We start from the raw sequence: 13,133 nt of genomic DNA, 5'->3' as shown, positions 1-13,133 counted from the left end.
TTAAATTCATCACCAAGTTCTGACGAGAGCAAACTTAGAAAAGCGCACCAAGTTAGGACACACTGTCCAGGGTAGCACAAACTCAGAAGGTACATTCACAAAAATATACATTTGTAAGTCATGTCATGATAAAGCTTTACAAAACACTACAAATATTGGTCTTCAAATGTTTGTTGAGTTGAAGACTGATCATAGAAAAAGACGCATCACCGCCATGACGACAAGACCTTGATCGTGCTAGATTCAGCCCTCCTCACGTGAGATGAGAAGTACATACAATCACAATTTTACTGTCAAAAGTAAACTAAAATATCATATAATTTGATTTCTATTTCTGGTTACTTAAATTCATCACCAAGTTCTGACGAGAGCAAAATTAGAAAAGCGCACCAAGTTAGAGCACACTGTCCAGCATAGCACAAACTCAGAAGGTTCATTCAGAAAAAATGTTTCAAAGAGTTTGCGACTTGTAACACGGAGGATGAAGGGTTCATGAACCGTATGAATGTATTTCTTATCCAAGTATGTTATTACATGTACATGTAAGTTATAGGAAAAAATTCATTAAAACTTAACCACTCTCTGACAACTAACCCTGGAATGCCGTGAGTTAGCACATGGAAAAGCGTGGCATGTTAGGGCACCTCCCGTTATAGAGGTCATTGCATATTAGATACAAAAATGAAAAAAGCTGGTCTAAAAGCAATGAATGTTATCCCTGCATGGTAAGGACTGGGCACCAAAAACCTTTAGTGAGCCAATGCAACATAACAAACACCATATTGGATGGTAATTACTTTAGGTTCGTGTAATATGAACTCTTTCTTATGATTAGGCTCATGCAAAAAAGAAATTCATAGCTGAAAGGAAATACCATAATTCCTAACCTGACTTATGAAATTATAGGCAGTAAAGGTCATCAAAATTAGTAAGATTTGTTTTGGCAAAGCTGTGTAGTCACAGAAATTGTTGCATGGTGAAAAGCTGAATGGTGTTTAGAGATATAATCTTACAAAAGACAGCTGGTAAGGAAGATGTGGAGTTTCCTTCGGTAACAGTGTCCTCCATCCCTCTGTCTGTGCCTGTGAGCCTGTCACAAGAGTAGCTGACACACAGGGGAGTTTCACTGTTGGTTGTGTCTGGGTTGGAGACTGTGCTACATCCCTCGTCTGGAGCGACTGCCTGGCTGGTGATTGGTGCACACACCATGTTTGCAGTGGCCATAGCTGCCTTACCTGCCAAAACAGAAGCAAGACCAGATGTCCTTAAACCAGGACAACTCAAACACAAGAGGGGCGCGTAGAACAGAAAGAAACAACATGCCAAAACCTTGGATCGAACCCGGGGCGACAGATTACAAATCCAACATGCAAACCACAACACCAAAAGCTCAGAGCTGTTGGCGTGGTCTGTTTGGCAGCGCTTGAACCCCACTGTTACACAACCTGGCTTTCAACTTGACCTGATCACCTAATATAATCTGACTGAGTACATGTATGTACTGTACACACTGTAGTTCAACACTACAAAGTTTCTGTGCTGTACAAGCATAATCTCAACAGGATTAAGCCCAAATACATGTGGTTATTTTTGGCAACCCGTGTCAAACATCTTAGATGTACATGTACCTCAGCTGAATGGTCCTGATCAACAACATTTACCATATTTTCTCGATTCAAGTACGCATCCACGTTTTAGGGTATTAAGCAGGAGACAAATCTGCCAGCGCTGACACGCAAAATGAAAAAACTCAAATAATGCCTAGGTTACACATACAAGGGGCGTTCAATAAGTAATAACTCTAACATTTCCCATTGCAGGAGATTAATGAAACTTGGCACAGTTATTAGTCTTTCTCTTCATAGGAACCACCCAGAGTTATGCATTTCTTCCATCGTTTGATGCAGCTCTGGACACCGTTTTTGTAGGACACCCCAGGTTGGTCCTCCAACAGATGCCTCATCAATGGCAGAAGAGGAACGACCAGGTCTGGGAGCTGTTTCCACAGACTTCCGGACATGTTTGAATTCAGGATGCCAGCGTTTTACAAGGTCATATGATGGGGCATCATCACCATAAGTTTCTTTCATTTCATCAAAAGTCTCCTTTGGTGTGCGTCCTTTCAAATACAAAAACCGGATCACTGCTCAATACTTAACTGGCTCCATTTCACACCTGGTCCATTTCACACCTAACTCAGTTCAAACACCAGTAAATCAGAATCCACAATTAGTTCGGAGCTCTTTTTTTTTGCAACATAAACTATGGAGATATGAATCATTACACAAGCAAAATTTTATCTATAGGTCAGACAACTTGGACCGGGTCAGAGTTATTACTTATTGGACGCCCCTCGTAGCCGAATTTGGCTCCCGACTCTCTCCCAACTATGGTTAGGGCTGATTCGGGAGCTAGTCGGCCGAGTCGGCTGGCATTCAGCTAAGTCGGCTGGTGTTCGGCTGAGTCGGCTGCTCCATCCGAATGTTTTGAGATGTTCAAAACATTCGGCTCTAAATGGCAGGTCTGGAATGGGTTGGTTGGTGGTCGGCTGGTCTTCAGCACGGTCGGCTAGTGTTCTGGAGTAAGTCAGCAGTCAGTTTTAACTGCTTCACCAAGCCACAAACACTGCTGACTTACTCCCAGCTTGTTTCCAACCTACTAACATTTCACCCCAAAACCGTAGACAAATCTCTGCTAACTCAATCCCAAGCAAAATGGCTATTACCAGGACGTAGGTGAATCACCCCCGAACTTCACACGACCGACATCCAGCCAAAAACAAAAAAGAACCATAAATGTTGTATTAGTTATCTGTGATCCAAATTTGATCTTTTGGTGAATACAAGATACAAGAAACGATTATTTTGACTAAAAACGAAAATGGCCACTTTTTCTAAAATTGCTGCTCATGTCCATTTTAAGTTGTGAGAGTGTCAGCAATCGGTTGGGAATCAGTCTGAAGTGATTCGGCAGTCTGCAGCTAGAGGTCGGAATGGTTGGGAATAGGTTAGTTAGCATTAGGGACACAGTCGGGAGTAAGTCATTTAATGGTTGGGAGATGGGTAGGACATGTTCGGGACATGTTCGGCGCTAAAAGATTGGCGTGGCCTAAACTGGTCAGACTGCTCCCGAACACCAGCCGACCTGAGTCGGCTAAGGGTCGGCTGGTGTTCGGGAGCTAAATTCGGCTATGTGTAACCTAAGGCTTAAAGTATGCACCCCTTCTCCACCAATCTTGATAATAGTTTGAACTGGATAAATTCAGATTTATGGTGTTTTCTCCCTTCCACAGGTAGAAATTTCTATTTGTTCCATAGGAGGGGTGCAGGGGTGCCTAAGAGATGGCATGTTTTTGTTGTCTTCTTCTGTGAAAACACTTTTGAACTGTGAGCTGAGTGCTTCTGCTTTTTTCTCACAGTGTCACTAACAATGCTGCTCCCCACCTACTGGCTACCTATTAGTAAACAAGGTCTCTCAATAAATCAATCAAATGTTCGCTTGCATCATGAGTTGATGCATGGCGGCTACAGACAGTTCGGATAGTTCTCGCCACATTGTTCTGCACTGGATGTAGACAGTCCAGTCGGACCCGGAGACCCCAAGCTCCTGGAGTGTGTTGAAAGACCTGGATCTTTCCCAATCTTTTTCTTGGGGCGGCCTTTTAGGGAACTGGGGTGTTTTCCTTGGATCAGGATCTGATGTCTATGCTTATGTTTTTCTGAAATACTTTTTTTTCTCTTTTTCCCACTATTCTACATGGACTTTGAATTCCTCTTCTGTCATTTCAAAATCATTCTCAAAATCGCTAAAATCACATCGCTACACACAATGTATCCACAGGCTGCACCACAATGAAAATGACCATAAAACAAAGGGAAAACAGCTGCTTTTTCGGGTGGAATAAATGCTCAGGAGAATCTTTGACACTCTTGTGTAAATCATTCCGCTCACAACCGCTACGAACACATTAATAAAGGAAAGTAATTTGACCATAAAACGTCCAGGACTAAAAATATCAAAACCCTAAAATTCAGCTGCGGACAAGCCACTAAATAATAAAGGGCCAAAATACATGTATATCTTCTCATTTCCAAGTCTCATAAAGACCTGCCCACATAAGAAATATAAAGACAATCCATGTACTAATACTAGTAGTAGGCCTTCTTGAGTCCATCCACAAACAATCAAACATACAAACACTTACACAAAGCATGACCTTCTTGGCAAAGGTAAGGGACCGTACGGCATTTAGCGAGGGGGGAGGGCCGGTCGCCAGGGGGGGGAGGGCCAAGCAAAAAAATATTTTGCCAGGGGGAGGGCCAAGCAAAAATTTTTGACTTGGGGGGAGGGCCAAGCAAAAAAAAAAAGCTTGGTCTGCCAGCAAAATATGAATAATGAATAATGAATATGTCCCTCAAAATCCAAGAAACGGCGTTTCAGAGGGTCAAGATTTCAAAATTTTTCTGGACCTCTGCAAGGGATCGCCCAAGGTTGGCGCTCGGGACACAGTGGAAATGCGAAAGGGAGGGGGCGGGGCTTATGCATGACGCCCTCGAAAACCTTTTTCACTTACAGAAATGTTATTAAACTCTACATTAGTCTGCCAGCAAAATTTACCCCTGTATTATTGCCCTCAAAATGTAAGAAATGCAATGGCATTTCAGAGCTCGAGGGTAAATATTTGCAAATTTCCCTGGATCCCTTTTGACGTGACCGGCCTCGCGCCTTTGATGACCGACATCGTGATGATGTGTTCGGTGGGATTTAATTTTAACATCGAGCAGATTAAAATGGGACTGAGCAGAGCACTTGGGACTAATGCTTGTAGCCTTTCACAAACTACACCTATATATCAGATATTTTGTGAAAATGTTCCTTGTTACCCAACGGATCATTATACCCCCCAGTGGGAGTCTTCATGCTTCATTGAATATAGAAAAATCCCGGGATTTATCCCGGGATTTTTTTTTTGTCCCGGGATTTTAAAAAAAATCCCGGGTTTTTCTTTGAAAAAACCCGGGATTTTTTTGGGGTGCCCAAATAAAATCCCGGGTTTTTCTTTTAAAAACCCGGGATTTTTTCGAATGCCCTGATAAAATCCCGGGTTTTTCTTTTAAAAAAGACTATATTGTGAGACTATACGTTAAGAATAGGAAGTTGAGTCATTATCAGTAACTGTGAAGGTAGCAGGGTGCACGTTGATAAGCGCGTTTTACTTGGGGTACAGACTTGGGTTTGAACCACCAACGTCATGGTTTACATAATGTTGTTGTGACTTCAGTGACTATAGCAGAATGCTACAGATGATAATAGTCGTAAATTAATTAAAGAAGGGGTAGTGTGCAGTCACCATGGTTGAAATGTAGATGCAGCAATGTTTGAACTTAAAAAAAATACAGGGAAAGTGCTTTGATTCATGCTCTTATGTTGAAAATGTGTGACACAGGTCTGTATCAACATGTCCTGGTGCACTCCAGCTGAAACTGTGTGACACACGCACGCACGTCGTAGAATAGTTAACTGCTACTCGGTAACTACCGTAATACGAGACCACAGGATTCCCCTTTACTCTGTAGCAGGCCTGACATATGTTTGTTCTACGATGTCTCTGCAAATAAGTAAATGAATAAACTATAATCTTGTCAACATTCAGGCTACGTTGATCATGATCTCCTGCCTACGAAGGACCATTGGAACAAAACCTGTTTTAGCGATGGAGCTGTGTGCTCACAGCGAAGGGGCTGCATACTCAGCAAAGGAGCTGTGTGCTCACAGCGAAGTGGCTGTGCGCTCGGCGAACGAGCTGTGTGCTCACAGTGAATGGGCTGCGTGCTCGGGGAAGTATCTGTGTGCTCACAGCGAATGAGCTGTGTGCTCACAGCAAAGGGGCTGTGTGCTCGGCGACGGAGCTGTGTGTGAAGGAGCTGTGTTCAGCGAAGGGGCTGTGTGATCAGGGAACGAGCTGTGCCAGTGTACGCAGGAAAGGGGCTACGTGATCAGCGAAAGAGCTGTGTGCACGCAGATAAGGAGCTGTGTGATCAGCGAACGAGTAGTGTGCACACAGAAAAGGGGCCGTGTGCTTAGCGAATGAGCTGGGCACACAGTTAGTCCGAAGAGCATGCAGCCCCTTTGCTGTGAGCACACAGCTCCTTCGCTAAAACAGGTTTTGTCCCACTGGTCCTTCGTACCTGAAACAACGCACAACTATGAAATTGCAAGATACATGTGATACAATTAATTGTCGTATTCTTTATTCATTTTCAATCTTTGAATCTTTGAGCAGCCTGTTCAGACAAGGGTCATGCAAAAATTGGCAAATATATCAAGGACTGCTCTGCTATTAGAAAGAATACCGAAACTAATGATTAGCCTACTCCATTGCAATACTATATCAAAGAATTATGTTAGCCCTTATTGTTATGTTAACTAATGTTAAGCTTTATCCTATACCTCTATTTTGTACCTTGTGTAATAGTTGTTGCCATACATTATATCATGCACAATTGTCGTGCAGTAAAGTTCTTCTATCATCCCTGCCCCTGTAATTATCTTATTGACAGTACATGTATTTACTTCTGGTTCTGCTTGGAAGCGAGAAATTGTTCAACTACAAAAAAACGGGTCACACAAGCAAGGTAAATACACTTAGGATCGCCTCTTTGAAATAGTCTTAATGAATAGTCTCTATGAACTACTACTGTAACGGTAAGTGTCAATGGAGCAGTGGAGCGTAAAAAACTTCTACGTTATCTGGAACGGGGTTCTAGAACCGATAGAACTGGACCGGTGTCTTCTTGAAATAAAACAGGAGTTACGTTTTGGTCGTCCTAAAAGTGAGACGCTTGTCTTTGTGCCTCCGTTTGGTCCTCCTCTAACACTGCATTGCTTATACCCCTGTCACATGATCTGCGATCTTTGGACGTACTTCGCGATTGCTGAAGGTCCGCCAGTTTTAAGGCTTCAGAGTGTCATGCATATTTTTCACCCCAAAGATGTCCCTGTCACATATAAGTGAGGCTCAGGCCTGTGAATAGATCATGAGAATGAACCTCTCATGAACTGTGCATGCGTGTATAGGTGCCAGAAGAATGCAGCTCCGGAGACAAATTCAGAAAGCATGGGTTATGTTTCAGTCAGGTGAAAGACTACTTGACACGAGCTCGACCCAGGATCGTAGAACATTCCCCCGACACAGGCAGGATGCTCGTAGGAAGCACACCCGACTTCACTGACTTTGCACGAGTCGAGCGAGATGTGGACGAAGGTCGCCAGAAATTAATGCGATACTCCTGCGGGGCCGTCTCCATTTTGGCTAGCAGGCATCGTACGACTTTTTCGAGATGACATCTGTCTTCATTCGTTGGATTGACGCCCAACTATCCATCGAATGTCGACCAATACCTAGGCGAGGTACGGACGACCTGCAGGCGACTCAGCACGAACTCTACAAACTCGGAGATCACCGGCGACTTGTCGCTGATGTTAAGGCTATAGTACGAACCCTGATAAACTCACCGACGATCCCTAAAAATTCTCACCACTGATTGAGAGAACACTGGACATCTTACTGCTGAAAATGTCCTTTAGAGCTCGCAGACTCGTCGTCCGATCGATTTTCGCTACATGTGACAGGGGTATTAGCACAGACAGAGGCAGGCCATGTACATACAAATCGACTTCCCCAATTTTGACTATTACTACTGTAGTAGGTTACTTAAATTTTCCCAGTTCACAGCGATATAGTCACCATAGACATACCATAGACACGGAACAACACAAGGACGGCGTCCGACAAGATACGTAGGCAGTTGTAGAGAACTGCCAGGGAGGAAGTTTATATCTTCTCCGCCCCTGTAATTATCTTTCCTGGAACACAACTACACAGCCGGCACGGGTGCGTCCCAGGAGGCGGAAATCATCACGCCCGTGTCAATCCGTCTAATGGGAGAACAATGGGCTATTCGTGGCTTTCTACAATGCAATACACACTTCACATCCTCGTCCGTATCGCAACATTAAGTACGTTATTAGTATAGTAGTACTAGTAGCTGTTGATAGTACATGTACTCACTTCTGGTTTGCTTGGAAACAAGAAATTGTTCAACTACAAAAAAAAAAAAACGATCCACACAAGCAAGGTAAGTCTGGCCTGCTAACGTTACAAAGTTACACTTTGAGTAAACTGTTAACAATAGTCTCTATAAACTACATTGATTGGTGTTCCACAGTATCGCCACTTTGACCATTCACTTGGGAATCGACACGTCAAAATTGTAACGTTACGTAGTCGCGAATCAGCCATGTAGTAGTAAAAAAAACGACGGGTCTTGGATCGGGGACTGACTCCATATTCTTCCGGTACGGCAAAAGACCCTGTCCTCGAGTAAATTACGATGTAACTGCAGCTGAGCAGCGTTATGGAGCAAAATTTTAGAACCGCGCGGCAGAGCGCTCCAACACTGAATACTTCCAACATGGCGGCCGTAACATGTGCACCGGTTTGTTTGTGTTTTGTTTGTGACGTAACAAAGGTCAAATGGCGATCTGTAGCGGAAGGCGACGAGACAGCCTTGATTTTATGCAAGTGAACGCCTCTCTATAGAAATTTTCACGAAAAAATAACTCATCATGTCACGATTCACAGAAAAATCCATGCTTAATAACGTTACAGTAAGCCAATGAAAATTATGCGATTCACCTCAGTCGGAAATTCATTGGTTTCATAACCTGACCAACAGCGGTGGCCGCACGTGCGCACAGATCGTAGATAAAACCGCTTTGTGCAGGTTTACAGTACTTATTTTCTATCAAAGTTGGGCTTCTGCTTGTACAGTTTGAAATGAGACCCAACAACAAGCTGGAAACGGCCATAACACATCTCTACCATGTGCTTTTGTTGATGCCTGCTTCCAGACCGGGGCTCCCTGTGGAGCCAAATCTATTTATGATGCCTGGGGTCTATTTAGCCCCTAAAATCTTTACCAGACCACAGTGATAAGTATTTTATTGATTTACTACTTGCCCTGGGCAAGTAACGTTACATACAAATTGACTTCTCCAATGTTGACATCTGTAGGTTGCTTTAAAATTTCTAGTTTACAGCGACATACTCCATACTGTTGATACCATAGAAATGGAACACCGCAAGAACGGCGCCTGACAAGATTAGAAGCTGTGAGAATTGCCAGGGAGGGAGTTTACATCAGTCCCGCCCCCTGTAATTATCTTGTTTACTTTCCCTGACCACAGCTACCCAGCCGGCACGCGCAGGTCCCTGGAGGCGGAAATTATCACGCCCTTGTCAATCCGCGCTCGCATCAATTTTCGGCCGTTTCCAAAAAAAAAAAAGTTTTCAACCACACTGTAAATCGTGCAAAGCAGCTGTAAAATGAGCACATATATGCCGTAGATTGAAAAAAAGTATCAGAAAGCAGATAACTAATGTCATCGAATTCCAAAATAAATCTAAAGTCAAAGAATAAGATGTGAAAGGGCAGAAATAAAATAAATCTATTGTTGGTAGGGGTGGGTACCAGTACAGAAAATTCAGGTACAGGTCCGGTTCAGGTCCAGAGGACCAGATCCAGGTCAGGACCTGAACCTGATTGTCTGTGAAAACTTTTGAATGGGCGATACTCCACACAATGGTCAATTTTGCTACAAAGGAATCTGTTTGGTGGAGTATCCGACGCCCACTGGCGTATTAAAATACCATCTTCATGTAATCAAGGCTCTGTACCTTTGACTGTAGAAACCTGGTATACAAATATGACTATAAACTCTGCATCGTTCTTGCTATTTTCTTGACCCGGTAAGCCCCAAAACACCTATCCATTTTTTAATAGGCGAAACCCAATCCACAGATTTTTTTTTATGTCTGTTTTTTTTTACCTGTCCAAGAAGGAAAGAAAAGGTTTTGCACCCGTACGATGTACCGGTCCCTACACCTAATTGTTGGTATACCATAATATGTGTCCTAGTCCTATGTTCAACCTTCCTGACCACTTACATTTCATACCGAAGGCAACTTTTTTTTTGGCCAAACTTTTTTTTTATTCGCACGCTCGCATCAATTTTGGAGTTCCCAGAGGATGTCATCCATATACTAGTAATCAAATCAACATGGCCTAATGGGAGAACAATGGCTTTCTACAATTCAATTCAATACACACTACATATTCTGGAGCCCGATAAGATTGGCATCGTTAATAAGGGACGGAGTTTAACTCATCTCCGCACCTGAAATTGTAAGAAGCCCCACACGGCTTGGGGAATGGAAACTACTTGGTAATGCCCCCAATAAAAACAGGATTTTCCCCTTTGTAGCAGGCCTGACGTGTACTTGTTGTAAGACATCTCTGAAAGGACCTCCAACCTTCAATATATTACTGAAAAATTATTTGTAATATTTACCTCCGGTTCTACCCTGAAATCAAAATTATTCACCGACAACAAGCAAGTCATGTAATCTAGACACAGTTTTTACAGACATCTTTGGAGATGTCAGGAGGGATTCAGAACGTAGGGGGCGGGACACCCGTGGCGCTTGCAGTCATAAACACATCGCGCGATTTTCAAAATGGCGGCAGAACGACGTTAACGGTCAGCATTTCTGCTCATGACATATCAGATTATGTTCCCTCTGTATCTCACTAGCGTGTTTTTAAACATGAGAATATCAGGAATGACGACTGATCAAACCCTGCTTTCATCCTCGCTGCCTTCATCGTGGCGGAGGTGGCGAGCCGCTCCGCCGCTCGACCTCGCATCATGCAAGGAATCCCGCGTTTGGGAGCAAAACAACTTGTCCTTGACATACTGAGCTAAGCAGAGTAGTACCACTGTACAGTACTAGTAGCACTGACTAGTATCACGAACTGAATTTGCAGCTATAAATAAATAAATAAATGACCTAATGAGCCCGCGTTATATGCTAATGAGCCCTCCCGAAGTTGGGATGCATCTACACACAGGCAGAAGTTGTCGGTGACCCCTGTTAAGCTATCGAGCTGTAAGCTATTCAAGCAGTAATAATGTTCGATCACTGGATCCTTTGTTCTTGTATACAGTTTATATATTCGCATAGATAATATCAACGCAAACAAAGCTAATCATACGATATACCACAGATAATACCAAGATAATGTACCAGGATATTAATGCTTCAGAACATTATTATGTTAGGGCATTACGTTGTGTTTAACTATAGAACAGACTTACTTCAGACAGATGTCACACACATGTTGTACTCTTTACAATTGTCGCGCAATAAAGTTCTTCTTCAATCCGTCTTAAAAATTCGAGAAAGAAATCCCGGGTTTTCTTTACTATAAATGGTAGAAATACCGATTACTTTTCTACGACTTAAGATACGACAAGTCCAAGTTTTCAGTTAGCATAAACTATCTCTCGTCAGCAACGGTGTGCCAGGTAGTGGACGTAAGCTGAATTATAAGACCGTTTCCAAAACGATACTTATAGTAAGCGCCACAGCGAACTGCGATCCGCATAGTACCCACTCGTCAGGCTAGTTTGTACTATTGCCATTGCCGAAGAAGACTAGTTCCTACAATTGTTAGATATCAGCAACTCATGTAGTTTAACTGCTCTCTGTGTACAAGTTGCCACATATTGTATCATTTCCTTTACAATTGTTGCACAATAAAGTTCTTCAATCCGTCTTAAAAATACCTGAAAGAAATCCCGGGATTTTTTTTGCTATACATGGTAAAAATATCGATTTTGTTTCTACGACTTAAAATACGACGAGTCAAAGTTTTTAGATAGCATTAACTATCTCTCGTCAATGACGTTGTTTCAGATAGTGGATGTAAGCTTTAATATGTGACCATTTCCAAAACCATGTAGACTTTATATAGTAAGCGCCATAGCAAACTGCGATCAGGATAGTACCCAGGCTAGTTTGTACTATTGCCAGTCCTGAATTAGACTAGTTCCTTACAATTGTTAGATATCAGCAACTCATGTAGTTTAACTTTTTTCCGTGTACAAGTTGCCACACGTTGTATCATTTACAATTGTCGTGCAATGCCAATAAAGTTCTTCTACAATACGTCTTAAAAACACGGAAATACCGTTTTTTTTGCTATACAGTATACATGGAAAGTATATCGATTTTTCTACGACTTAAGATACGACGAGTCAAAGTTTTCAGATAGCATAAAATATCTCTCGTCAACGAAGCTGTTTCAGATAGTGGATATAATCTTAATAACGTTAATAAGACCGTTTCAAAAACCATAGAGACTTTATATAGTGTATAGTAAGCGCCGCATCGAACTGCTCCCCGGATAGTAGGCTAGTATGTACTATTGCCAGTCCTGAATTAGACTAGTTCCTTACAATTGTTAGATAACAGCAACTCATGTAGTTCAAATGCTTTCTATGTACAAGTTGCCACATGTTGTATCCTTCACAATTGTCGTGCAATAAAATTCTTCTTCAATCTGTCTTAAAAATTCCTGAAAGAAATCCCGGGATTTTTTTAGCTATGCATGGAAAAGATATCTATTCTTTTCTACGACTTAAGATACGATGAGTCAAAGTTTTTAGATAGCATTAACTATCTCTCGTCAACGACGTTGTTTCAAGTAGTGGATGTAAGCTTTAATATATGACCATTTCCAAAACCATGGAGACTTTATATAGTAAGCGCCATAGCAAACTGCGATCAGGATAGTACCCAGGCTAGTATGTACTATTGCCAGTCCTGAATTAGACTAGTTACTTACAATTGTTAGATATCAGCAACTCATGTTACAGTAGTTCAACTGCTTTCTGTGTACAAGTTGCCACATGTTGTATCCTTTACAATTGTCGTGCAATAAAATTCTTCTTCAATCCGTCTTTAAAATTCCTGAAAGAAATCCCGGGAATTTTTTTGCTATACATGGAAAGAATGTCGATTTTTTTCTACGACTTAGATACGATGAGTCAAAGTTTTTAGATAGCATTAACTATCTCTTGTCAACGACGTTATTTCAGATAGCGGAAGTAATCTTAATTATAAGACCGTTTGCAAAACCATAAAGACTTTACTTTATATAGTGTATAGTAAGCGCCCATGGCAACTGCGATCAGGATAGTACCCAGGCTAGTATGTACTATTGCCA

The 13,133-nt window shown here is 42.1% G+C and overlaps 1 protein-coding gene across 4 annotated transcripts in view; it reads right to left on the bottom strand.

Annotated features, from left to right (window-relative positions):
- Positions 1–13,133, bottom strand: part of LOC118403912 (diacylglycerol kinase beta-like) — a 79,015-nt gene that overhangs the window by 25,816 nt on the left and 40,066 nt on the right. For 3 of the 4 annotated variants that reach the window (XM_035802778.1, XM_035802776.1, XM_035802777.1), the window contains one exon: positions 1,014–1,235. The exons of the other annotated variant lie outside the window; for it this stretch is intronic. In XM_035802778.1, coding sequence (XP_035658671.1) covers positions 1,014–1,235 — 222 coding nt within the window. The remainder of the gene's footprint in view (positions 1–1,013; positions 1,236–13,133) is intronic. 4 annotated transcript variants of the gene reach the window in all.

This window comes from Branchiostoma floridae, chromosome 16 (genome assembly GCF_000003815.2).
Source record: "Branchiostoma floridae strain S238N-H82 chromosome 16, Bfl_VNyyK, whole genome shotgun sequence".
Classification (NCBI taxonomy): Eukaryota; Metazoa; Chordata; class Leptocardii; order Amphioxiformes; family Branchiostomatidae; genus Branchiostoma; species Branchiostoma floridae.
Note: the sequence above shows the minus strand (reverse complement) of the source record. Positions and strands in the feature narration are given on the sequence as shown.